The sequence below is a fragment of the Lepeophtheirus salmonis genome, chromosome 5 (genome assembly GCF_016086655.4).
Source record: "Lepeophtheirus salmonis chromosome 5, UVic_Lsal_1.4, whole genome shotgun sequence".
Taxonomy (NCBI): domain Eukaryota; kingdom Metazoa; phylum Arthropoda; class Copepoda; order Siphonostomatoida; family Caligidae; genus Lepeophtheirus; species Lepeophtheirus salmonis.
Window position 1 is genome coordinate 62214402 of NC_052135.2, and position 27340 is coordinate 62241741.

Below are 27340 nucleotides of genomic sequence, written 5' to 3' on the forward strand. Positions count from 1 at the left end.
CGAGTAATTTTTACCTCATTTTAATCAACACAAATTTTCATGATCTTGAATGATTTTTATGAAATAAACGTGACCTGATAAATAGGACAAAAGAAATTGTAAAATAGCTTTTTTATAGGAATAATATGCAAATTATACGCTATCATGTGTCTATATCTGACACGATCTAAGCAAAAAAAATAAAATATACTTATTTTCGTCATGCAACAAAAATACTTTTATCCTTCATATTTAAATTGTTAAAATACAATTTTTTGTTCATATAATTTGTTGTTCATATATATTAGGTTGGGAGAAAAGTAATTTCGTATTTCTAGTCTTCTTTAAACTAAGTATATTTTCTTTGTTATTAATCACATCGGATCATACGATACGATGTTGTAAAGGTATGAGTGTGTACTACAAACACTTCCTGAACTGTATTGCGCTACGGTCATTTAAATCGTGAATATCCGTGCGTAGAGTATGGAAGTCTAAAAGGTAAAAATATGCTATACTTTACATTTTAGCTACCTGAAAGGGTAAAACGCGGCATAAGCGAACAAGAAAATTTGGAACGTATACAGGGCCAATAATCTTGCGGTTTGTGTTGCATAACAGTGGTAGTGAATTTTTTTTCTTTTCTTTTTTAAATTAAAAAAATTAATTTTTACAACAATGCGGCCCTCCATTGTGATTTTTTTCGACCGTTTGAAGCATGTATTAGAACAGAAGTGGTCAGTTTGGTGAATAAGATAGAACAAGATATCATCAAGAAAAAGCCAGGCGCTATACATTTTTGTTGATGCCAGAATCTCTGGGAGCACCTACGGGAAGTTAGTATGTATTTACCCTTCAGTCGGTACCTGGCACCAAGTTACTTCCACCTGTTCCTGGTTTTGGCCAACTCGCTTGGAGTTACAAATTTGGCCTGTGAAAATTGATTGTCCGAGTTTTTGCCAATAGGAACAAGGGCTTCTACGAGAAGGGCATTATGAAGTTAGATTCTTGTTGGCAAAAAGTTATCGAACAGAACGGAGCATACTGGGCTTAAATTGAATTATTGTAACCCTTTTTATAAAGCATTGAAATAAAACAAAAATACAAAATGTACAATCTACATACCGGCACTGGAAAAAGTATTGAGGCCATTTTCCAATTCCATTTTTTTGATAATTTTAGTGAGTTAAATAAAAACTCGTTTAATTAACTGAAATCATAGATTCTCAGTGATAGATCCACCAAGTTGAAGCCCAAAAAGTTAGGTAAGGTTTTTGATAAAAACCCAGCCATGTAGTTCGCCGAGTAAGCCAAGAAGACGAAGGTGGAACACTCTACTCTCGGCATGACCCTAAAAAAAGTTTTACAAGATCATTGAAATCTCCTTATTTCACAGTAACTGCAAAAACTCCATCAGGAGCAATGGTCAGGAACTTTTGAATAACTCAGACCAGAATGTCAAATACAAGCGGATAACCTAAGCTTTAAGTTAATTGATTGGAACATTTTAATGAATCTTACTGAACTTATCAAAAAATGTGATTATGAAATGTGTCTCAAGATTATTAAATGAGCCCCCCCTCCTGATGGACAAAATGTCCAAAGCCAAGATATGCAAGGGAAAAAACTTCCCGATATAAAAAAAAGCCTTAGGACAAAAATAGCTATCCTCACTGAGAACAAGGATTTCGTCTCGAGATTTTTGTCCTGATACCAATTTCATGTGACACCACCTTTTAAAATTTCAATTTAGTCATCTTAGATCAGGCATTAAAAATAAAATTTTATAACTATAAAAATATTTGTTCCTAAGAAAATTAGTTTTTCTTCCTTTTTAAAGCCATTAGATAAAATTTTATAAAGAGTTTTAAAGGAAATTTTTCAATTTGAATAATAATATGAACCATGTATATCGATATAATAGTTACACAGATCCTTCAGTTAAAAAAAAACCACATTTGTTCACCTATAACTAAATACAGTCCCTCAAGTGAAGTAGAACAATTTGATAAGGAAGTATAAATTTTAAAGCTTCTTTGTGTAATGAGTTTCAATACCAATTATAACATTGCTTACATATGTGGCAGTATTCGCTGGAGGGAACAATGAGTCATTTAATAAACTCATTTATTAGTAAATGTTTTTGTTTGGGTACTGAGCAAATGTAATCTCCACATATATAAATTTCCTTACATATTTTATACGCATATTGTATAAAGATAAAAGTGAGAATCTCTCTAGGTATGTACAATTACTTTAACCACAATGTCTTGCTACTTCCTACTCTGACCTTTGTTTGCTTAAATATTTAATTCCATAATATGTGTTCAAAACAATTTTGACAACATCAGTTACATTCTAAATTATAAATATATAAACATGTAACAATTATTCAGTGTAACATTAATGCAGAGTGGGGACTCAAAACTTTCAGTAGCATTTAATTACAATGTTTCATTACGTAACCAAACGAACAATAATCAACAATCTTTGTTTTTATCCCATGCCTCTAAATATAAAAATGTCGGAACAACAACATCAAAGAAAATGTGAGTGCAATCTCCTCTGCAACAGTGTCAGTCCCAAGTAGACTACAGAGCATGTTGGCATCTAACTCCGGACTCCCTAAAATATCATTAACGTTATACAGCCAAGAAGAAACAAAACTTATGGATCAACAAGACAGTGGACTTCTAGCCTGTCACCATATGACTCTCCTCCAGCACTGAACTCAACCCCTTGGCCTTTGCTATTTGAAGTGTCTTGGAGAATAATGTCCCGCACCTCTCATCCAAATTTAAATTTGGTTCAAGCTGCCATCTTGATATCTTGGTACGCCACCGGATCTGGGGGTTTGCTGTCAAAAGCTACCAATCTTTTCGTCGGAGTGTCGATGATTCTATTGCTTGTAAAGGAGACATTATTAAATAAAACATATAGCTAAATATAGTAGTTAAACATTTCACAAATTAGTTTTGAGTTGTATTATAGTGGTGCTGGAGTAGTGCCCCATTTAAAACATTACCGCAATAAATTGTTGATGTGTCAAGTACATGTAGTGTCATTAAATCAATGACGTAACCCTTCAAATTTCTTAACATATCCCTCTAACAAAGTTATCATTTATCAACAAAAACAAGAATAAAAATTGTATTTTACAGAGTTTGACAGGGAAATTTTCCGCGATCAAGAAGCAAAACAAAAACTTAAATCACTTTTTATTAGAAAAGTATAACGAAAAATATTATTGGGAAAACTTTTAGAAATCAATCTTGGCAAGAATTATTCAATATGGCCGTCTCTAGCCACACGAGGCCGTTACTTATCACAGTTTGCCACAATGTAATTGGCGGACATGTAGACTGCTTGCTTCATGATGCTGGCCTTAAGCTCCTGCATATCTCTGTATGATGTCTTCCCAACCTTGCACTCTAAGATGATCCACACACTGAAGTCGAAGGGATTGAGATCAGGACTGGAAGAAGGCCAGCAGGGCTTGTCCCAGAAGTCAGCAAAGTACTCATTGCAGAAGTTCTGTGTCTTCAAGGCCGTATGGCAGGGAACACCGTCTTGAATCCACACATTTTTATGCTCAGGATAATCTTATATTTTTAGTCGAAAAAAGTATTAAATGTACCAAAATATTGATATCAGTTTTGGTATCGGAATCGGGACGAAAATATTGGTATCGTGACAGGGCGAATAGGTAACTAGATACAAACTTCTTTAGGCAATTTTATTCAAAAATGTTTCCATGTCTGTTAAATATGGGCAAGTAACCTAATAAATACATTTGCTATAGAATGAAAGGTGTAAATAATATTTTGTTTACGCGTGTATGCTTCATTCACGGACATTCAATTGTAAAAATTGATATTTAAGAGTCAGTGATCTGTTAAAAGTTAGCATTGTCTACATATACACAATACAGATTTGATTTTATCTAGTTGTACAAATTTTATTATTTTCAATCGGGGATGACATTGCTACAAAACCACGTAGAAGGGCAACAAAATATCTTATCTCTGAACAGAACAAGCTGAGACATTTCGAAAGAGCAGAGAAGATTCTAAATTTTCTCAAGGCCAACAAAAATTCGGGACGAGTTTTAGTATTTTTCGACGGAGTCCAGTATCATTGCTCCACTAAGATCCAGGCCCTCCTGAAAGACAACTTTCAGAAAACTTTTGGGATCTTATCATTTAGCTACCCTCCTCTCCAGATGCAAATTTCTTTTACTACTCTATCGAGAGGCGTCTGGAGGAGAGGTTGTGAGTTAATCCTCACAGGAGTGTGCAGTCTTTAGAGGCTTCCATCAAGGAGGAGAGGGCCAAGGTCGAGTCTTAATACATAGTGAAGGTCTGCAAGGGATTTAGGCAATTATTATAGCTGAGGCTCACATATTTAATAAAAGTTGTGCCAAGTAGTTATTTGATGATTTTGTCAAATAAATGTTCTCAAAAAACCTCTAGTTTAAATTTTGCTTTTGAAAAACTGAGAAAAATAAAATGTGTAAGGTCAACCCTGTATAACAAATAAAAATACTTTTGTCCACATTTGGAATAATATCATTGACCTATTATATTTTCTTTATAAGTAAAGTTACTTTGACAAATATTCATGGGTACAATATTGTTTTTATTTATATATACTTAACATATTCTAGTTGGGCATTTCTGTACTTATTAGAATGGTTTTTAAATTATTATCTTTTCCAAAATGCTCAGGAATCATAGTCAAAGATGTATGTTTTGCTTTAAAAAAAGGAAGAAGAAGAAATATTTATTTTTAGCTATAGCTATCAATTTTTCAAGGTTGTGCATCGGCTTTAAATCTTGTAAATTATTACATGTAAAAAATTTATTTTTACATTAAAATAGTCAATATAACCTCTAAATAGAGCATTTTATAGCAAATAGCTATTTTTATGAATAACCAATCTTGCAAAGTTTTACTTGTTGTTTTATCTGTATTGTATTTTACAGCCTTTCCACCGAAAAGAAATTGAAAAAGCCCATATTTATTTGTTAGTTAGGGAATTAATTTTTACCAAATATGCCCTCATTATGATATAATTGTTGGAGATTGTTATCAACATAGCACGAGCTATTAGTCAAATTCAACTTATTAACGTTTCAAACAATAATTAGAGTAAAAAAAGGCGAAATATTGTTCGCAGACTGAAAAAAGATTTTCTAATTTTTTTTTATATTAATGTTTGTGAGGTAATATCTTGTTTAACATAACTTCCCCCTAAAAAAATTATTTTGTTTTTTTAAATTAAAAAGGATAAGTATATTTTATTCTTTCCATTTTGAAAATTGCTTTTAATAAAAAAACAATTTAAGAACCACTATAATGTTTATAATTACAGATAGTTGTAAAAGTAATGTTCCCTCTCGAGACCTTGTTTTCCAGGGATTTCCAGTAAAAATATTATTATCATTACTTATACCTTTATATAATTTTCACTTAATTATGTATCATTCGTAAATATTTTTCCATATCTCCAGAAAATAGAATGTATTTTGAATATAATATGTACTTTTGAAGCAGTATAAAATGTCTTATATTTTTATAAAAAGATTACAGAAATGTGAGAAGGTTCATTTTTGAACAACAGATTCAGGCTTCGTATTTCAAAATGATACAGCACCAAATTGTTGCAAAAATTAGCACGTTGATCACTTACTATTTAAGTATTTTTATTGTGGGTTAGTTCAGGTTACAGAATCACAAAAAATAGGACCCTATTAGACTATTAGGTTGCAGGTCGGGCTATGTATTTCACAATTATACAACGTATAGTTATAGCAAAAATTAACTCATTCATCACAGACTACTTAAGTGTGTGTTTTTGTTTTGTTTTGTGTTTTGTTGCAGATCGGATTGGAATACAAATTCCAAAAAATTGGACTTGGAGGCTCTAGACGAACAAAATGCACCTATAAGAAATAAGACGTCGTAAATTTGTATAAAAATAGTCATATTGAAGTAAGCAAGTTTAACTTTTAGTTCGGGGGGTCGGGTCGTATATTTAACAAGTATACAGCCTCAAGCTATTACGAAAATTAGCTTGTTTATCACTTAACGCATACACTGAAAAGTCCCGGACTTCACGCATAGATGGTGATATTTTTATTAAATTCAGCTCATTTTCAGTTAGTGCCAATCTTCAAAAGACTTATATCAATATTTAATAACAATCTGTCCTTTTGTTAGTGTGTTTTTGTGCTAAGTTTGACGTTCCTACTGTTATTTCCAAAAGAATGAATCAAGAACATTTTTTTGTTGATTTTACAATGCTTATTGATTGGGCAAAATACTGTTGAAGGTAAACCATGTCTGGAAAAGAGTTACGGGATCTCACTCTTTAAAGCTAATAAAAAAGAATAATAATTGAAAAAAGTCAATTTTGAACAAAAGAAACGTATTTACTTGTTAAGCCAGGGACTTTTGAGCCCATGCTTTTCTATGTAACTGTTTTTATATTTGGGGTTACATCAGGTCAGAAAATTCCAAAAAAGTGAGACCTCCTTGATCTAAAAAAATAACCCTGCGCAATATCAATAATAATGATTAAAATGAAGAACATGGAAATTGATAATATAGGGGTAGGACTAGGCAACACTTTTCATTCATTCTTCAATAAATACATCTATACATAAACTAATACTCCAATTTTACTTAATTAAATATTCACGAATAGGATCTTGGTACTTCCTAAAATACCAAAATTTGAACATTTTTCCTCTGGAAATGAAAAATCCAAGTACTTATCCACCATAACTCTTTCCTTCTTTCTATCCTTGGCATATAAGATCCTCGAAGAGAGTTCTCATTAGTATTCAAAAAGTATCTTAATTAAAAGTGCTACTAGAAGATATGAAAAAAAAAAAAAAAATTTAAAGATAAGAGAAATATTAAAATATGGTTAAGGAAATGATTAAGGGATATTCATTGTCATAAAGAAAGAAAAAAGTACATAAATTGAGCAACAATGAGTATGTGTGGTATGAATGTACATCTATTTAGAATCTGCTTCAACAGAATGAGGTATATATATGTATATTTGTTTGTATTTCATGTTGGTTTGATGTACTACATACAAAATATGTAGAAAGAAACAACAATTCATTTAATTTCATAGTGAATATTTATTATTACAGTTTTCTTAACAACAAAACTAAAATACACGAATATCTACGAGAGTCAACTTTGTGGAAGTTTGAAATCTGAGCAGTTAAAAATTTCACGAAATATATTTCTGTAGCCACTAGACAATATACAAAAAAAAATTTGGAGACCAGCTGTAACGCTAAATTGTCTCCTTTTATCTTTAATGTAGCTTCCGGGAGTCCACGATGGCCTCAAGACAGTGTTTCTTATTTATGCTTTGAACATATATGTATATTGTGGGCTTCATGACAATGATTTTCTCGTTCCTAAAGGTACAGGCCCTGCACTCTAAGTACATGCAACCAGTAGGTGTAGTTCAAATAGTTTGTGTTGGGTAAATACTCAATTTATCAACATTCTTTGAGCAGTTTTGGCATTGTGAGGTCATCCGTCTTGCTTTTAGGGCCACACGATCATCCCAAGTTAGCCCAGAACGTTCAGGAGGAAGTGAACCCCTAGATTATATTTCCTGGGTCAAAACGTGCGCGGATCTTCTACACAACGTTATAAAATATTCAACCTCTCTATCTTTATTTATGTCCGTCTCTGAAAAAACTCACTAAAACATCTTAACTTTGCCTATAACCTTTTGTTCAGATTAAGAGTCACACCCAGTAATTCCTTGTTGCACTCCATTTACTGACATACTCGTGTCAAACCACGACCTTTAAAGGGTATTTAAAAGCATATAAAGGTATTTAACTAAGACTTATATTATATGGCAACAATGATCAAACATAAATAAGGCGTATATCAAAACTAAACCAAGCTATTATGATTTGTTCTTCAATTGGTTTTGGATTACATTTGTCTTCCTCGATAAATTATCGTAAATTTATATTAACAAATTGCTCTAATTAACACAGTGGAGAGGTGTCAGGAAAAAATGGCAAGGAAAAAAAAAGTATATATACTTATTCGTCAATCTATGTGCCTAGTTCAACAGAAATAATCCATAACTGATAACATAAAATTATGTGATAAACACTTCCTCCATTCGAAACGCTGTCATGTTTGTTTATTTTTCTTTTATCTAAGCAATATTACATTGGTGATGGATATTATATCAGTTTAAAAGTATCTTGGCATTTTTCAACTAAGTTACTTATCCTTTATTTTTCACTTATCATTTTTTCCATGACATGTTGTGAAGGCACAACACACGGTATTCAATGTAAAAAATATCTGATCACAATAAAACAATAAGAAGTGGATAGATTTTTGTATGAAAGGCTATATGGGGCCAAATTAAATCTCATATGTCATATTGTAAGTTCTAAATTATATTCAACATTCCTTGTAATATCAGCTTATTCCAGAAATTTGATTACAAAGCCAATAATTGAATATCTGAGAAATATAGGGATTTATATAGTAATATTTCTATCTTGTTTTCTTGAGGTTTTAAACTTTCTGAAATTCTTAGAAAATCCAACATATTATTAATAAATAATATATGCTTTATTTTATAATAAACGATGTACAACGAAGCACCAAAAAGTTTCGAATAATGTAACTTACCATATCCCGATATCTTGGGGGTCTAGTTCCTATTTTATACCATAAATTAACATACCATAATACACATATACTGATATATACAAGAAGTACATAAATTGCACTTGGAGTATCCAAAATTTGTCAACAGAATGATAACATTAGAAATATATATATTGTATGGTTGAACGTCCGTATTGGTATAGTTTATGATCTTTATTTGATTTATAAAACTAAGTCATTTCAACTCATCCCAAAAGTGTTTTGAAAAAAATGGCAATATTTAAATTTTAAATATATACAATTATTATTTATTTCAAATCTTCAAAAAATTATCATCTATATACACAAAAAAATCAAAACCTATGGCTATTTTTAAACAATTAAACTTCCAAAATCCACGATGGCTCACATAAAAATATTTTTTTTTTTTTTTTAAACTGAAAAACCACAGCTATTTGCACAATATTAAATTTTGCATGAAAAATATCCCATGAAACCACAGCTACTCACAAAAAGTTTAAATATAAAATTGATGGAAAAAATTTCAAAAATCCCCAGTTCACAAAAATTTCACAATTATTAAATTTTATAGCAAAAATTTTTCAAAAAGACATAGTTAGTCGAAAAAAAATTAAAATTTTGTAGAACAAAATCTAAAAAAAATTTTTTTTGCCCAAAAACAATGAAAAATTAAATTAAATTTCCAATAACTTCATATTTTAAATAAAAAGCAAAATTCCTTAATTTGGGGGTGGGGGAGGGGGGAACTATTTTTTTCCCCATCAACTTAGAAAACTAATAAATAGTTATATACCAGGTATAAATAAAAATTGGCATCGCATATTAATTATTATTTTCCCGATCCTGATACAGACTCCAGTAAAAACACCCTATTGCGAGTAATCGTTTCATGACAAATAAAAAATATGTCTATCAACTATTGGGCTATATATATATTTAATGCAAACAAATAAATTACTAGATATATTCAATTTATGTTAAGGAAATGTTATAATTAATCCTGTTGAGACATAATAAATATTTTTAAGGGTTACAAAAAATTGTCTTTTATAATGAAAAATAAATAACCAGATAGATTTTTCTTTTGAAATGTCATATCAAAGCCCAATAAAGCATCATAAATCAAATAAAGATTCCATACCATAGTTAACATTATTTCAATTTGTCCGATAAATTTCAATATTATGAAGCCCATAATTAATCTAAATATATTTGTGAAATATGAGACATTTATGAAGTAAAAAATAATTTATCCTTCTCTTGATAAATATTCAAGATTTTTTTTTTGTGGTAAGGCACCACTTACGTAATACCTTGCTCAACCAACTACTATGTTTTTATGCAAATGGAAAAGTTTGAAAAGGTAATTTTATAACCATAAAATAGTATGTGTACATAATATTAATTAAATTAGTTGAATATTTATGTACATTAGGATGATGCAGTCCCAGCATTAGTTTTGGTCTCGTTATCATGATCAAAGATAAAATAACTATATTAAAATTTCCTTTTTTTGAAAAAAAAAATACCTATGAAAAAATTATATTTTTTTCTTGATTTAAGCTCTCTAAAATTATTGTCTAATCAAAGTATTAAACAATTCATTTTGAAGAGCTTAAAACACATAGTTCAGTTATGTTATAGATACTTATTCGCTTACATCAATAATACATATATCACATCAATTATGGCAGTTCATTTTTTGCAATACATAAATTTTTAGTATTTGCAAAGATATAAATCTTTAATGAACCTACAAAATAAAACCCAATTTATTTATTAATGTTGTTGTGAACCCCAGTAATTTAGTGGTACCAGGGTACCGGGTGCATAAAAAACAGTATTATACTAAATTTATATTGGAACCAATGATACTTACAGCATCATTACGCGATAACAATATTGAACCATTGATGTCGTCACTCCAAAACTATTTCTGAACTAGATTCTACTCCCAAAAAAGTAAAATGTCTCTATTTAAAACAGTCTTCAAATTTTTGAAGTTGCTCTGTTCCCCTACATGCAAGAGCACCCAAAAACAAAACAGACACCCCTGGGAGTGTATTTGAATAACCATTTTACTATTTTGGTCAAAAAATATCAAAATACCAGAACCGAAACAAATAATGCCAAATATTTCATACACAATGTAAAAGTAATTATGCTTCATACATAAATATACACATTAAGCGGTATCACGGGAAACAAAAGATTAGTTATGAAGGGTTTAGGCATCTCAAAGATTGTCAATATAGATTCTTGCATTAAAATAAACTTTCCCGGACCCCCTTCCCCTTTTTTACGGAAAGGTTTCTGTATAAAATAGAAAAAAAATATTTTAAAGTAAACACTTTTTTTTCTAAGATATAAAAAGGCTGTTTACTTATCAAAAGTATTTGATGGTAGAATTAATTCCATTTCTTATAAAAGATAAGTACAAATAGCGGCTTCTGTTTTATATTTAACATTTATGCCATTCACATCACTATACAAAAATTTGTGTAGAATAACAAATAACATTTTAATTAAATTTTTTCATACACATAAGTCATCGTTTTCTTTTTTCATCTATTTTCTTGCTAAGTAGAAGGGTGCAACCTTTATCGAGCTCAAGAACGAATGGATTTAACTTTGGGTATATATTACATTGAACATGAATACATTTTTGTTTAATTGTTAAATTTTTTGTATGTATTACAAAAAAAAAGTTTAATTCATATAGAAACATATGCAAACAAAAAGAGGGATAGGGTTGGAGGCCCAGGTAATTTTATTTTAATACAAGAAGATAGAAATTTACTTACGTAACTTTTGAGATGCTACAACCCATGATAGCTAACTTTTTGGTTCCCATAATACACCCTAATCTGCATCCCTATATCTTTACATATGTTATGGTTGAAAAATAAAACTTGTTTTTTCGTAGGTTGTGAAATTACCATCTGAATATATCTCCCTCTGTGTGAACTTCTATTATTATACGTATAAGTATGTTTGTTTGTTTTTAACATACTATGTACACGATATAATGAATGGCATGGCAATTATAGACGTAGTCCTTACTCAATTAGGAATCGTCGTAATATTACGTAAGTAATAAATATTAGGACAAAACTATTTATCACGAAATTGCTAAATTCTCATATTTTTAAATAAATGATTTTATTTATTACTTTTGTTCTTCCAAATAGAACTTTCATGAAAAAAAAAACTTAGTCATTAGTTATGATTGATTACATGTGTAATCACTAATGTGTATTATGTAGAGTTTTTATGTAGATTTGGGATGATTAATAACACTGAATAACAATATGTATATTGTTGTCACGATACTAATATCTTTGGCTGCGTTCCGGAATCGAAGTTAGAATCGATACTTTGTAAAGATTTAATGAGAGGCCCTCAAAAATTTTGTACGGGAGCAAAGACAAAGGAAATAAAGAACAAACTAAATCATTATTAAGACGTAATGAGAAATAAAAAAAGACGAAATTAATGTAATTGTTTACTTACCAATGTGTATTATATAGATTATTTAACACTTGAGATGAAAGGCCACATGCTTTACAACGTAAACACGTTTTTTTATTAAAAATGTACTTTTTCCAATTATTATAATTCTTTTTAGCTTGAACAGTATTTTTTTTTTCATCAAGAAGCAGTGCACAATTAAAAGACAAAATTGTTTTTGATCCATTCTTTTGGAAATAACCAAAGTAGTATCACACTTAGTACAATCACTCACGAACTAAAGAACAGATTGTCATGAAATTTTGACATCATTGTGAGTGTTAAACCTAACTAAAAATGAGGGGAATAAAAAATAGATGGTCAAATCCTAGGACTTTTCAGCCCATGGGTTAGCTACATTTGATGTGATTAATAACAATGCTATGAATATATGTAATAGAGTTTTCACGATAACAATATTTTTGTACTAGTGTTGGTATCAAAATTAGTATCCGTATTTCTTACATATTTAGAGAGTGGCCCTCAAAATTTATGAACGGTAGCAAAGACAAAGAAACATTTACAAAGAGGTGACTAAATATGACGAAATTAACATTGAATCTAAATAACATGCCAAAAAGTGAACCAAATATCCCCCTCATACAATTTTAAATGGGGCAATAATCGGTAGCACTATACAAACTATACATTGAAAAATACGAATATTCGTAGTGTTAGTATTCAACCACAACAATGACAAAAAATGACAAATTAAATTCTTCATTTTTTACAGAGGTAGTACTATTTCTATTTTGTTCAAGAAACAAACCTAATAAAAACATCTGTTTATTTATTTTATTTTGAGAATCCAGTTTTTGATATACATACATACATTTTATTTTATTTGAAAGGATCTACAATGTGTTGAGAATATAGAAAGCCTATAAATCAATGATTACCTTTAAAACTAAAAACAAAACCTAAAAAAACGACTCTATTCATCTTAAATTTCAACATATTTATGCTACTTTGACACATTTTGATGAAATATCTTAATATATATGTGTATTATTGGAAAGATATCAATGTCAACTCATGATCAATGAACACAAGTATTAAGAGTAGACAATGATTTAGATTTCTTTACATGGTGTATGTAAAAGATAAGGTTATTGAATGACACCTACGTACGCTAAATAATTCGCTATCCTACGTATTTGTATGTAGGATTTTATGTGCCAAAATCTAACATCCTTAATTTTTTTATCATTATATGACGTTCAAAGTTATTAACTGTTTTTGTTTTTTTAATATTTCAGAGCAATATAAAAAGTCTGCATGTGATCGTGAAAGAGCTCGAATGAAGGATATGAACAAGTCTTTTTTGATGTTGAGAGATCGACTTCCTTACTGTAAGCCTCCTGGAAAAAGACTATCAAAGATTGAGTCTCTGAGGTTTGTAAAATATTTATGAATCATTCAAGTTGGTGGGTCTAAAACTATAGTAAACAAACTCAAATTAACAATTATGTTCTTTTTTTTAAGACGTTCGCTATGTTCGTAATTAAATGAATGAATTTATATAAAATACGAATATATTTGTCTTTCGTAATGAAAAAAACCCATATAATTCTACAGGACGAAAGACGAATATATTTGTCTTGATAAAAAACAAATTAAAAGTAATTCAAACCCCAGTTTATATGCCATAAGGAATGAGGAAAGTTATATTGTGTTTATTAAACTAATGTCCTTCTGTATTGGATAATGACGAAAAAGAAATAAATATTTTAGGATGACAAGACAGGCAAAAGGCTATTCCATTACTTTCAGGTGTTAACTTTGGTCTGATATAGGGCTATATTCGATCTCTTATTCAAACTTGGAGATTTAAAAGCGTTTTTCTTTTATTTTAAATATAGAGGCAACATTTTTGAAAAGAATTCAATAAATTTAGCTGTTTTAAATTTAATCTCTGCTTTTAAGTTAAGTTAACTTGGTGCAACCCGAAATATGAGTTCAATAGGGGTAAATAGTTTAATCCTCCTTCTTTATTATTCTGCCAATTATTTGGTTATGTATTAATAATGCCGAAACAGCAATACATTTAATCAGCTAAATAGATCTTTTTCTAAATAAAATTAAGATTATGATTAAAAAAATTAGAGATGTGCATATTTAGATCATGTCGAATCAAGTTTAATTGTTTTAGGATTATAACATATCTACATACGACAAATACGACAGCTCCATTAAACTTTTCAAGGTCATTATATTTATTTTCTATCTATTTAACTAATCCAAACAGCTAAGTAAAAGTCCTCAATAAATTTCTTTCTCTATGCTTATGACAGGATAAAAATCTTTCCAAAAAAGCAAAACATCATCCCAAATATATATATTTTATAAAATAGGTAATTTAAAATTTTGCGTAATATTCAGTAAAAAAATTAAAAAAGGGTGGTACTTAGATATCTTAATATTTTCTCAGGTGTTAAGCAATATAAATAGCTTGAAGCCCACTGATTTATGTCCATTTAAGTGTATACACATACACCCATGTAGGTAGTTTAAGTATTGATGATGATTCGCATGAATGCTTCAGAACATGTCATATAAGACAACAAAGAGTATTTTACAAGATGTAAACTTCTTTTTTTTTGAGAGGGTAAATACATTTTTAATTCAATATTTGGCCCATTAAAAAAAATTTGATCGTTTTAAATACATGTACCTCCTCTATTAGAGTGATCACTATGTTTGAAACGAAATAGTATGAATATGACATATGAAGTCTAGCAAAAATAGCTTTGGTTTCACTCAACGTCTTTCAAAACAAGCTATGGTGGTTTTTAAGATTTTGTCTAATTTGTAGTATGGTAATAACGATAATATTGCTTTGAACCAAGCAAAATGCTTCTCTCTTGAAACATTTTCAAAGTTTATAACATAATTTTTGATAATTTGCACATAGTGTTTGGATCACAATAAAAAGACTGCAATCCTATCAATCCGGTTCTTAAAAAAATGTGACAGTTCAAGGACTGGCCGTAAGTGGTCTTTTATGCTAACTAAAACAGCTAAAATTACAAAGTTAATAACTACGTCACTTCAACTCTTGAAGTTTTATCATAACCTCATTCAAAGAGACAAAATACCTTAAGTTTAAAGTGGGAGGTGTTTGGCGAGAACGTATTTACCTTTTACCTATCATTTATTAATTTCTTCCTATTTATATTCTTCAATCCTAGTTAGGAGTAAAGACAATATACAGATAACAAGGACCATAGAAATGAAGGACCAACTCATCGGCCCTTAGGAGGGTTGGAATGTAAAAAAGATGGGACCGATAAAAAGACTGAAAGGGGGCAGGCTGATTAGGAAATCAGTCCAAGGAACAATCCAGCACCATGTGTGCACCATCAGTTTGTTTTGTTGATTGTTTATGAGGGTTTTTCAAAAGAAATTGGTCCGAGGCAGAACTTAAATCAATATTTTCTCGCAACCTTCATGAAAAAGTATCGAAAATCTTCAAAATGGCTGGTATAAGTTTTGAAAGGACTTCGGGTGGAGCCAAAACTATTTTTGTAATCTATTATATTCGTACTTTAAATAGGTCTATTCATACTATTTCATTTAAAAAATAGTGATCCCTCTATGTAAATTTAATTAAACTATATTCAACTTGCTTTTCAACATCTCTTTTCGAGTGGTAGCTTACTAATATATCCTCAACTATACGCAAAAAAAAAACAATAAAACAGATTATGTGACTACGTTTTTTTTTATTTTTGTAAGTTTAATAATCATTTTATCTTATTATGCCACAATTGGTCATGTTATATGTAAATATTGCTTATTCAAACAACATTTCTCGAAAATACACATGTGTTTACTTCCAATCCTACGTAGATAAATTGCAAAATTCAAAGAAGACATTCAGGAAATCCCAAAAATTTAAGATTCATTATATTAAATGCGTTTATATTTGTACTTTATACTTCATTTATTCATTTGAAGTTGGATGTATTTAGGGATTGGAGGGAAATGGAATAAACACTTGCATGTATATTCATAAAATGTGTACTACAAGTACATGGCTATATAGATAAATGGACAAAAACCTTAGAGATATTATATATTGAAATTCCATCCACTACAATTTAGATACATAGTGTCAAAGCAATAAAACGCTTCATTTAATATCCTTTGATGTTTTGAAACACTTTACACAAATGATATGGTTTGCAAAATGTGTATTTATATATAACTGAATGAAGACTTCATCTAAAGCCACAACGAATTTATATATATATTGTTGAAAAAGTATCAAATATATAAAAAAAAATGTCAAGATAAAATCTTGGTATCAAAACAAGTTATAGTAGTTTTTATATGTAGATGATTATTGTATTTTCTATAGCAAGTGGACAATATTTTATATTTTAGAAAACCAAATGTGTTTTTTTTACTTTTATATTAATATTTAAAACTTATTTGGAAGAGCTATTTTCTTGGCACTCGTAGCCCCAGACAGCTGGGCAACGTACTATTGTTTTTTATTCCCTACCCATGCCAAGAGTTCGTGCGGCTCCGTACCTGGATATCATTTCCTTCAAATACTGTCTCTATATCGCGTATATCTGCCCCTTCGCATCATTTTTCAGATAGTAGGTTCACCTTCTTTTTATCAGTGATGTGTCGCGAGTAAACTAAGATCGTGGAGCTACTCAAAGATTTTCACTAAATAAAAATTATATATTGAAGCTTTAAAAAACTTATGACCCATCACTACTTTTTATTATTGGAGCTTTCGAGAGATTAAACTTTTACAGATATAAAGAAGATCATATTTATAGCTAAAATGTAATATTTGTAGATTTGATACGGATTTAGTTTCACATAAGTCCGTACCGTATATCCGTACCATTTTTTTAGATGGTTCCGTATCTGGATCATATTTTGGTTCCGTAGGGATACGTTGGTACAGAGGAGCACCTTTGATACGGAACCACAGTCTCTTAATTTAAGACATGTCACATTAGTTTTAAATGTTATGGATAATTTTCATGATTCTTTGAATATTTTTTGAGTATTTATTGTCAAAAAACTAATAACTTGCACAAAATTCAAGCCAAGGTAACATGAGCCATTGTTTGAAAATCATACAGTGGCTCGAGCTCCAAGTCAACTTTTTTGGAAAATATGAAATTTTAGGCTTTGTCTATATATATTGTATATATATGCAATAGTGTTAGTATGTGGGTGTGTGTCCTTTATGTAAGCCTACACCTGTAAACCTAGGAGACCTCTCTTTTTTTAATATCTATAATTAATTGTCTGGAGAGTATGGGAAGATATTCAAATACTCAAATTTCATACTATAATTTTTATCTGGGAGGAAAAAAAAATAGACCGATTAATCAGGCAATCCATCTTATTTTTATCAAAAAAAAAAAAAAATCAGTTTATTTGCGGGAAAAAAAAAAACTTGTCCTCCAGAGCTCAGGAATTTTGTCTCATCAGAATTAAACATAGCCTTAGGTACGTAACTCGAAATTTTGAACGACATTTATTTTATGCTTAAACTCTGTGTCTGTCTTTGTTTCTGAATTAAATAGTTTATCCTTTTTTATCAGGGGACATACAACTATAATATTATGTTATAGTAAATATTTTTGAGTTAAAAGTAAGATAAGTTGACCTTCTCGTGAAACGAATTAAATCTTGATGTCAGATCTGTACGTCAAAGAGATTTGAAAAAAAAAACATATCAAAAAATGCCGATTAATTAAGGAGTATTTTGAATGTCAATTATTAACAAATGAATTCACATATGCAAAAAAAAAAAACTATAAAGAAATTATTATCTTTAAAAACAAAACATATGCATAAAGTTTGATGATAGAATCTTCATTATACTACTTACATAGGTACAAGTAATTGAATATGAATATTCTTCAAGGGTCAAGGATAAGGGATATTGAGGAATAGTAATTGTGTGCCATTGTACCGAGAAGGAAATAAAAATTTACACCCTTTGCATATTATTCTTGAACTCCATATTTATTTTTTATAATATATGTTACAAATATATTATGGTATACAATATTTTATTCCAATACTGTCAGTTATTTCTCCATTCAAATTTGTTACTATCAGGAATTACTATGGCAGAAATCATCTTACAAGAAGAGAGATCAGATCAATTTCAGTCCAAGTCTGGTTAACAAATGTCTTCAAGAACTCCACACCTCCATGTGGTGTTCCCCCAGTCCTTATTATGACTGAATACTGCAGGGACTGTAATTTTCAGTCCAGTTTAGTACTACATATCAGTCCTAAAAACTTGTAAGTTCGATCATTAATTATGTCAATCAACTTTATTTCTTATATTTTTAATCAGTTTTATTACTGATTGTCTGAAGGACTGGCAGTCTTAAGGAACGTCTCAAGGACTGGTAAGACTGGTCCTAAGGCTATGCTGTACTTGACTGAATAAATAAAGACTGAGACGTCAATACCTCTATGACGTTTTCTACGTGGCCTCATCTCAATATGTAATATCTCAATTATCCAGAGGATTAGCATCTCGGCATTGGGTAGCATTTTTACTTTTCTCAGTAATTTATATTTTTAGACAATAATGATTGGATAATTTTGGCTGAGTGAGTAGGATCTCCATTCTGATAGAATATTGCATTGTCATCTAAAAGTTGTCTTTACATTATAACCAGTCTTCCTTGCTAATCCATTTTCAGTTAGAGCGTTATCAGACGAATTAAAGTTATGACTTTAAGTCTTGTATTCCACTCTGATGCCTTTCTTAACTCTATTTAAAAATAATACTGTTAGTTGACAGCTCATACTTAATTGATACACCAGAATTTTCAAAATCTGTTACATTTTTCATGTTCTTTAATTGGTGAGATGGAGTTGCACTGATTAAGTATAAGTAAACTTTATAGTATTACATTTACTCCATCTGACCTATGAACTGTCTTTTAAGTCCATTTACATACAGTATATTTCCTTCTCTAGAAACGACCAAGACCCGAGCTTACGCACATAGAGTTCAATAGAATATATTCTATTGACCTACGTAGTTCCATTAAAAAAAAATTTAAATTATTAGCGTTTAAAATTTTAGTTTGTACCCGGTATTGAAATATGTAGAACAGTCATGCATTTTAAATCATAACTTTTTTTATTGAACAAGGAGTGGAAATAGATCTATAGTCAATTAAATACAATTATTTAGCATTCTCTCAAGTGGTGCAGCAAGTTTTTTTTTTTTTTTGCTACTAAACTGTTGTTTGACCGTGAGAAAAGTTTTTTTCATCCTTCATTCTCCTTTTTCCATTTACAGAAACATTCCTTTATAGTTAAATATTTTGACCTCGATTCCTTTTTGATTAGTCATGCACCTAATTATATGGTATATGGATTACAAATGTTGACTGAATATATATGTAGGTAGAATGATGATTCATTTATGCAGAACATCGGGAAAAACATTCAGTATAGAAAAAATCAATCAAGAACGAACGGAAAATAAAACTCTCTCAGACCAAGTTTCAACACAAAAATATACGAACATGTAGAAAAATAAATAATTATCAGTGGTTAAGCCAAATTACGCACAAACCGTCCATCTAATTAATTAGTAAGGGACTCAAAACACCATATTTATTATTCATTATTTGCATGGTTGTTGTTTTTTGTAATTTGAACGAATAGAGCAGTGGTTCTCAAACTGGCATATGCGGACCACTAATGGTAAGCAAACTAATTTTATTGATACGTGGAGACGTAACTAAGGAGCGTAGATGAAGAGGCCGATTAAATTTTTGTTGTCAAAATTAGAATTACCTTTTTAAAAATTTGTCAAAGAAATAATAAATTAATGATGTGATATATTTTTCAAAGGGGTCTTCCTATTTTGATATAATTTCAAAAATTGTCGAATCATAAGCAAACTTGGAGATCGTAATATTTTCTTGGATGGTATGTATTGGTAAAAAACAACATTAGAACTACTTTAATTGTATGATTCCATATTCATATTGGTCTGTTTATGTATGAACTACAAGTAATTTATGTACAAGAATCAATTTTTCCCTTCTTCGTTTATGTCTGTGTCTAACATTTATAAATCATTAAACGATGTCCATGACTCATGTCCATATGATTATATCCATATTTAGTTCGATTCAGCCCACCAAAATGAGAAAAAACTTATTGTACCTATATAGAATATATATACGTACATACATAAGTATGATAAATGTCGAACAATATATTTATGTCCAACCTTCTTGTACTTACATATTTAATAAGTTTGCCTCATTATACTTACTTAAAATATGAATCATACGTGTCAACATTAAATTGATACAAAGTCTTATTAAATAATTCCATGATTTGGCCTCCAAAAAAATACTTGTATGTTTATATTGTATACATAAAAACATAGAAGCAAAATCCTGAGCAGTCAAATCGTAGGAGGAGAAATGCCAGATTGACTACAACAACAATAATAACATCAACAACAGTCGTAGCAGCAACATCCCTTGCCTACGTTTGTTGTTATATCAAGATTGTAGAGTCTGATTGAGAAAGGTTCAAGAGACAAACAACAGGTGTTTTCAAATTGCTTTTTATATAACATGTATTGATGAGGAATAAAACGACCCTACCTAAGTATGTATAGACTAGTATGTAATGCATATTCATCCATTTATTTACATACATAAGTATTTTATTTTATACTCTACCCTATGTCAGGGGTAGGCAACTTCCATGATAAAGAAGGCCAAATATTTTTTAACACTATCAATAGAAGGCTGCATTAGAACGCACTTCAACTAACCGGATATGACATACACTAACAAATGATTCTCAATAAGAACACATATTATATATGTATGTTTATCGCATCAAAATAAGAACATACCTATAAAATTGGTGAAGAGATACTTTTCTTCCCATTTTGGCCGAAAAGTGCGATTTTCTCGGTCAACTTTTCTCTTTTCGCCGCTGCTAGTAGCCATGGCTCTTGACTTTTTTCTTCTCTTTTAAGAAAAGTAGCCAAGACCTGCTATTGTTTGTGTATGGCACACTCTATATGTCAACAGACTAATTACAAGTTGTATCTTCTTTTTGTATTATTATTATTATAAATTATTATTGATCTATTAGCAGGCCACAGTGAGTAAGTACAAGGTCCGTGTGCGGCTCCTGGGTCGCCAGTTGCACATCCCTGTCCTATGTATTTATCATTTATATCCTTCTATGTATTGTGCGTTGCAACTTTTCTTTCAAAAAGAAATGGAAAAAGGCTCGATGTCATTTAATAGCTAGCAGAGGTGGTACCGCAAATGGAAGTTCACCCCTCAGGAATGAAATAATAACGACAACAGTTTAATAAAAATATACTTACTTTTCAGTTTGTCAACTCTAAAAAACGGGCCAGCTATAAAATATACCCGATTTTTATTTATAATTATAACATAAGTATTAAAGCTGTCCTTGAGTTCAGTATAAATTAGCTTTTGAGTCCAAGTCGAGTAGCAAGTTTCAAGACTGAGATTGAAATTTTCTTTAAAGAAGAACACAGTCGTTTTTTATTCATTCCAAGGACCAATTCAAAATTTAGAGCAACAGTCAATGTTCCTTCATAATTCTAATAAGATGTCAAATAGAAATGATGTATCACTCTAAAAAAATTATTTCTCTTCCAAATCAGACTCAAACCAAGACCCATAAAATAATCTTTGCAAAATGGCGTTATATTATATTTGAACCAGCAATACCATCATCAATCAATCGTCATTAATGTACATAAAAATAATAAATACTTTAATTTGGCCTAAATTAAGACTAATTACAAACTATTTTACTTCGTGAAAGATTCTTAAAGTGAAACTCTATTCGTTTTATATATAAATTAGAATACTTTACTAAAATAGATAGCTCTTTAAATTTTGACATTTTTAAAACTCCAATAACAAGGATGGACAAAATTAACCCTAATATTTATAATTACTAAATTGTATTAATACCCTTTTGGAAACAGAGTGTACGTAGAGTATAATATATTATTTCATAGATTTATCACAAATAATAAAATATGAAATAACCATGGTGTATCAAGTAAGACGAAGGAATCGACGCTGACAAGAAAAAACCGTTGTTGTATATTTTTGTGTTTGTAATGTAACGCCATACCTTAACTTCTCAATGATGTCTTAAATAGACTAAGTACATACTTACTTTTCTAGGTTTCAATCCATTCAAAAAAATAGTTTTTGGAGAGAACATCTGTTTCTCTCTGTCTTCCTCTTTCAAACTCTTGCCAAATTTAAGTACAACATCTATTAATGAAATATATAAAAGACAAGACAAAAAACTATCTGTTTAAAGAATATACCTTTAGGTACCTATATTTTAAAGAAGTGGATTTTCGCCCACGTAAGACATTGGCTATACTATTATGTACTGGGAGTACATATGTATATGTAAAGAGTGAGTTTGTATACTCTTATACAATCAAAATAATATTATTAAAGTCCAACCTAACGAATACTATTACTACTCCCTCCTCCCTTGTACATAATATTACATATATTAACTCATACTAATGGCGAAAATAATGCTAACTTAATGGATCAGCAACTATTTGCTAATATAAAGAGCTTTATGGAACTATTTTGTATGTAACAGGGTTTTGTGTCTTGATGTACAGTCATTAGTAGTAGTATTAATTATTATTTGTAGAACAGTATTTTTCTGCTACTCTACTTATGTGTCATAAATTGGATAATCTTATACTTAAATATGTTATTAAATGAGTGACATATCTTTAATGCACGTATCGTTAGCTCTGAGCAAAGATGCCACTTTTTGTCAACTTTGTAAAATATTATTCAGACTATTATAGGTAATTTCTTGTATTTGACAAAATCTGAAATGAAATTTTCAAAACCATCCCAACAAATATGTAAATGTTTAACGCTGTTTATGGCTACCTAATGTATACCAAGCTTTTGAAAGGTATTCATTGATATCTATTTTCTAGTGTTAAAACACTGAGTAAAAAAAAACTATTAACTATATGCCAACAATTCAATGCCGAGCCTAAAACAGTTATAGTGTATATAAGAGTCGATTAATGACTAAATAACGCTATAAAAACGCTGTGCAAACATATCTCATTGCTAAAATTGATCAGTTTTCTATTTCATATAGCTCGTCTTATTATGTCAACGAAATAATTAGATGTGTACAGTCTACGTTACAAGAATTTAGGATATTCTCAATCCTTCACAGGGACTAAAATTCGGTCCTAGAAAAACGTTTCATCGTTTTTATAACGTTTCCTATGTACGCATACAGCATCATTATCACAAATATTAAAATAAATTTTCTTTATTAGTTTAACCATTTAATTTGTGGATAAAAACCTCAAGCATTATTCCCTGAACGATGATAGCTGTTTGCACTATTAAATTAGGGGTAATAAATTTACTAATCCTTCCTACAAGCATTTTATGTTAATGACAATTAAGATTCCGACTTATGTCAATAATTATGTAAATGACTCATGATGATGTAATTAAGCAAATACTGTTCCGCGGGTCATCTTTAGTTTCCGATTCAAACTCATCCTTAAAATTAAGAACGTGAAAATTTAGCAATCGTTACGCATGCATAGTTATGAATAACCTAATTCGCCAAAACTTTACTCGACAAAAATAAAATTATTTTATTGTATATATGGCACTTTTGTTCTGTGCCCAACATAATTAGGTATATGATTATAGGTATGGGCCATACACACAATGTAAAACTATTTCATATCAAGTCCATATTTTTTTGGCATGGGAAACATTGAAAACCATGGCGGTTAAACTTTTCTTAATCAATCAAAATTATACTATTTAGATATAGAGTATTCTTTTTATTGACATAATCTGCCTAACTTATCAAGAATAATTATTCATCATTGAAGCATGTTTTTAAAAGTATTCAAAACCGGCTTTAAAAAATAATTTTCTTTATTGTTTTTGATTATTAATGTCAAAAATACATTAACATAATGTTAGCCTTATCCTTGGCAAGGAGCTTTGAATCATTTATCTCTGCTATGTTGATCGTAATAAGCCCGTATATACTTATAAATATATATCATCTATGTACGTAGACATAACTATTAATATCATTTTTATGGGTTTTTTTTCAGATTGGCCATTAAGTATATCAAGCATCTCCAGTATTTACTAAGTTTCCCAACGGGTCAAAAGATCCCTCAACATATAGTCGAATTCGATCCTGCAGTGCCTTCATGGAATAAAACAGATGTTTTAACTATGAATCGTCAAAGTGAAACAAAAGCTGATGATTTTCGCGTTCTTCCAACGGAATGGACTCATGAAACCCATCTCGAAAATGAGGAACAGGACTTGTCAAGTTATACAAAAACAATCAATTATGAAAACTTTTGAATTATTATTATTTCGTTGTTAGGAGATGAACAAAAGGCATTTTTCTAACATTACTCAGCGTTACATCCATTAATAATATATCAATTTGAAATGCAAAAAAAAAAAAAAAAAGTAACAAACAAACCAAAATCCATCGATCTTAAAGAGTTGATATTTTTACATATTATGTCGTTCTGTATGTTGTTCTTGTTATTATTTGATATTAAATCCGTTTTTCATTATAATTGCCTTATTGAAAAAGAGGGTTTTATTAGGGATTGTAACTGAGGATTCCGAAAACCTCGGAAGTCTTTTGTTTTTGTACGATTAGGAAAAGTCAGGAAAGTGTTAGAAAGATAAGGTGTCCTACAACTGCAAAGAGAGAATAAGACATGGGAGGTGAATTGTCAAAAATATGGACAAAATACTGGAAATCGTTGAGTCCGACCGTAAGAAGTGTTTTGATAACCAAGGAAATATACATTAAAATAAAAAGAATCTATCAAAAATAATGGGTCTCTTTTTACTGCACTTAAAATTTCTGTTTTTTGTCAAATTGGGATTTTATTCACAATTATTAAGATGTATATATTTTTTTATATACATCTTAATACGTAAATTGTCAAATGCTATTTACTTTTGTATTATTCCATTTTTTGATATAAAACCAAAGATAGTAATGAATTAGGTGGGTTTCCCTGGGATCCTGAGATAAAATTCAAATTGTCCCAAAATCCCTGGAGAATCAATATTGTCTATAAAGACGGTTTCCCAGTACTTATTGCAAAAATAGCTCAACCAATTTGAAGTTATAAACAACCACCTTCAACATATATCTAGGCAATAAATATAAATAATTTTACTTATTTTTTGTTCTTTCAGGTCTGTTGGACACGTATGTCCCCTCTTCCCTTCCTATTAGCTATGTACTTCTCTCTTTGTTTTAATATTTTTACCTGTGTCTATGTATGTATATTTTAACAAGCATTTAAAATAGTAGTGATGAGCCTCAAATTTTTCGATCTTACTCAATGAATCGATTTTTTTATGTTCCTTTGGTAGACTGATTCTTAACTCTACCCACTTATATGAGCAGTAGCATTTCATCATAGGAACAATGTTTACAATTCAGAAACATACAAGACGTTATTAACAATTCATCTACAGGGTTTGGTATAAAACGTGGACTGTTAATTTTCTCATTAATGTGGGGAGGTTTAGTGATTATTTTTTGACATTCTTGTACAGCCATCCTTTGTGAATAGAAAAATTATAATAAACATTTCGTCATCATCTAGTCATGAGTGAGCAAAAAACAAAAAGGCAGCGAATCTCAAATATCTTAGATGCTGAAGATGAGGTAGCGAGTTTATGGACATTGTGAAGTGCTCCAGGAGCCTGGTTTTTAAAGTTACCAGAATAAAGAACAAGGAATGCAGGAATTAAAGGAGTCAATTTAAAGAGGGATTCGGAGTTGAAATGAGACTTATTCAGATTGAGAATAACTTCAGTGAGTTTAGACTGGGTGTACAGTACACAGAAAGATAATGAGTTGGTATAAATTGAATTGAAAATAATGAGTCCTCAATATATCAAGTTGAAACGTTAGATTAGGCTGGCACTACAAAGATGAACGGAGTTTATAAGCTTTATGCACTCTTTGGTGGATGGGAATCCATGATCATAATGACTAACAGGGATTACGGATTGTTTTTAAAGATTTATCCCTTCTAGTGGATCGATCAATTCAGTGATCCAAGATCCATAGGTATTCCAGCATGTCAAGGTTGTTTTCTCGCAGCACCTTTAAAAATTCCAATATTTAAAGCTGATATGCTGTCTCTAAAAAATCAGGGCTATAATATTTTGTTTTTATATTAACTCAGAACTAGGATTTTCTGACCAATCCCAACATAAAACATATATACTATTATCTACGTATCTTTATAGTAATTTAAAGTGACAATTAATGACTTTTTGTAACTCTAAAGGGTACATTGGATTTAATGACTCTATTAATTATTGAATATATATTTATTATATTATTTCACGAACAATGCAAGTCTATCATTTTTTGGTATTGTACAATGTAGAGAGTGCGTAAGCATAAATGTACGATTAAATTGTTGATATTTTGCAACAAAAATAATATAAAAATATATGGTAAATCTATTTAAATATAATCTAAAAGCAATAAAGCTTCGTTTTCGAAAGTTTTACCTGACGAGTGAAAATGATTGAGCAGCAAAACAAAACAACAACTTGAATCTATGATTTTTTTATTGAGTGTTGGGGTAAACATGACATTAACAAGATGGTTGGAGTAAATGCCTTCTCTGTTCGATGATTACAGCATCCCAAAAATACTGAATTAAGAACTGAGAGAGTCCAAGGAACAAAGATTGTCATTACCACCAAGAAATGGATCAAATATACTGAGGAAGCTGTCAATGGGACAAGACCCTTGTTTACATATATTAATTTGTAAAAAAGGGATAGAGTAAAAATAATAAAACTCCCTGAAAGATAATATTATTTAACAAAACAAAGGTATGTAACGCTCACATAAAGGGCATTGTGAGAATTATTCATAGCAAGCGCCATTTTAAACAACTAGTTTAACCAACAAATTACAGACTGTCAAACCTAATAGAAGATAATATATATTTTTTAGTCTATTCATGCACTATTAAGGTTTTGCAAACTGTCCCATTTTTCCTCAGTCA

The 27340-nt window shown here is 30.1% G+C and overlaps 1 protein-coding gene across 4 annotated transcripts in view; it reads left to right on the forward strand.

Moving 5' to 3' along the window:
- Positions 1-24856, forward strand: part of LOC121118261 (uncharacterized) — a 36747-nt gene extending 11891 nt beyond the window's left edge. For all 4 annotated transcript variants that reach the window (XM_040712823.2, XM_040712820.2, XM_040712822.2 and 1 more), the window contains 2 exons: positions 13449-13584; positions 24374-24856. In XM_040712823.2, the coding sequence (XP_040568757.1) occupies positions 13449-13584; positions 24374-24635 (398 nt within the window). In that variant the 3' untranslated portion in view covers positions 24636-24856. The remainder of the gene's footprint in view (positions 1-13448; positions 13585-24373) is intronic.
- The last annotated feature ends 2484 nt before the right edge of the window (positions 24857-27340 follow it).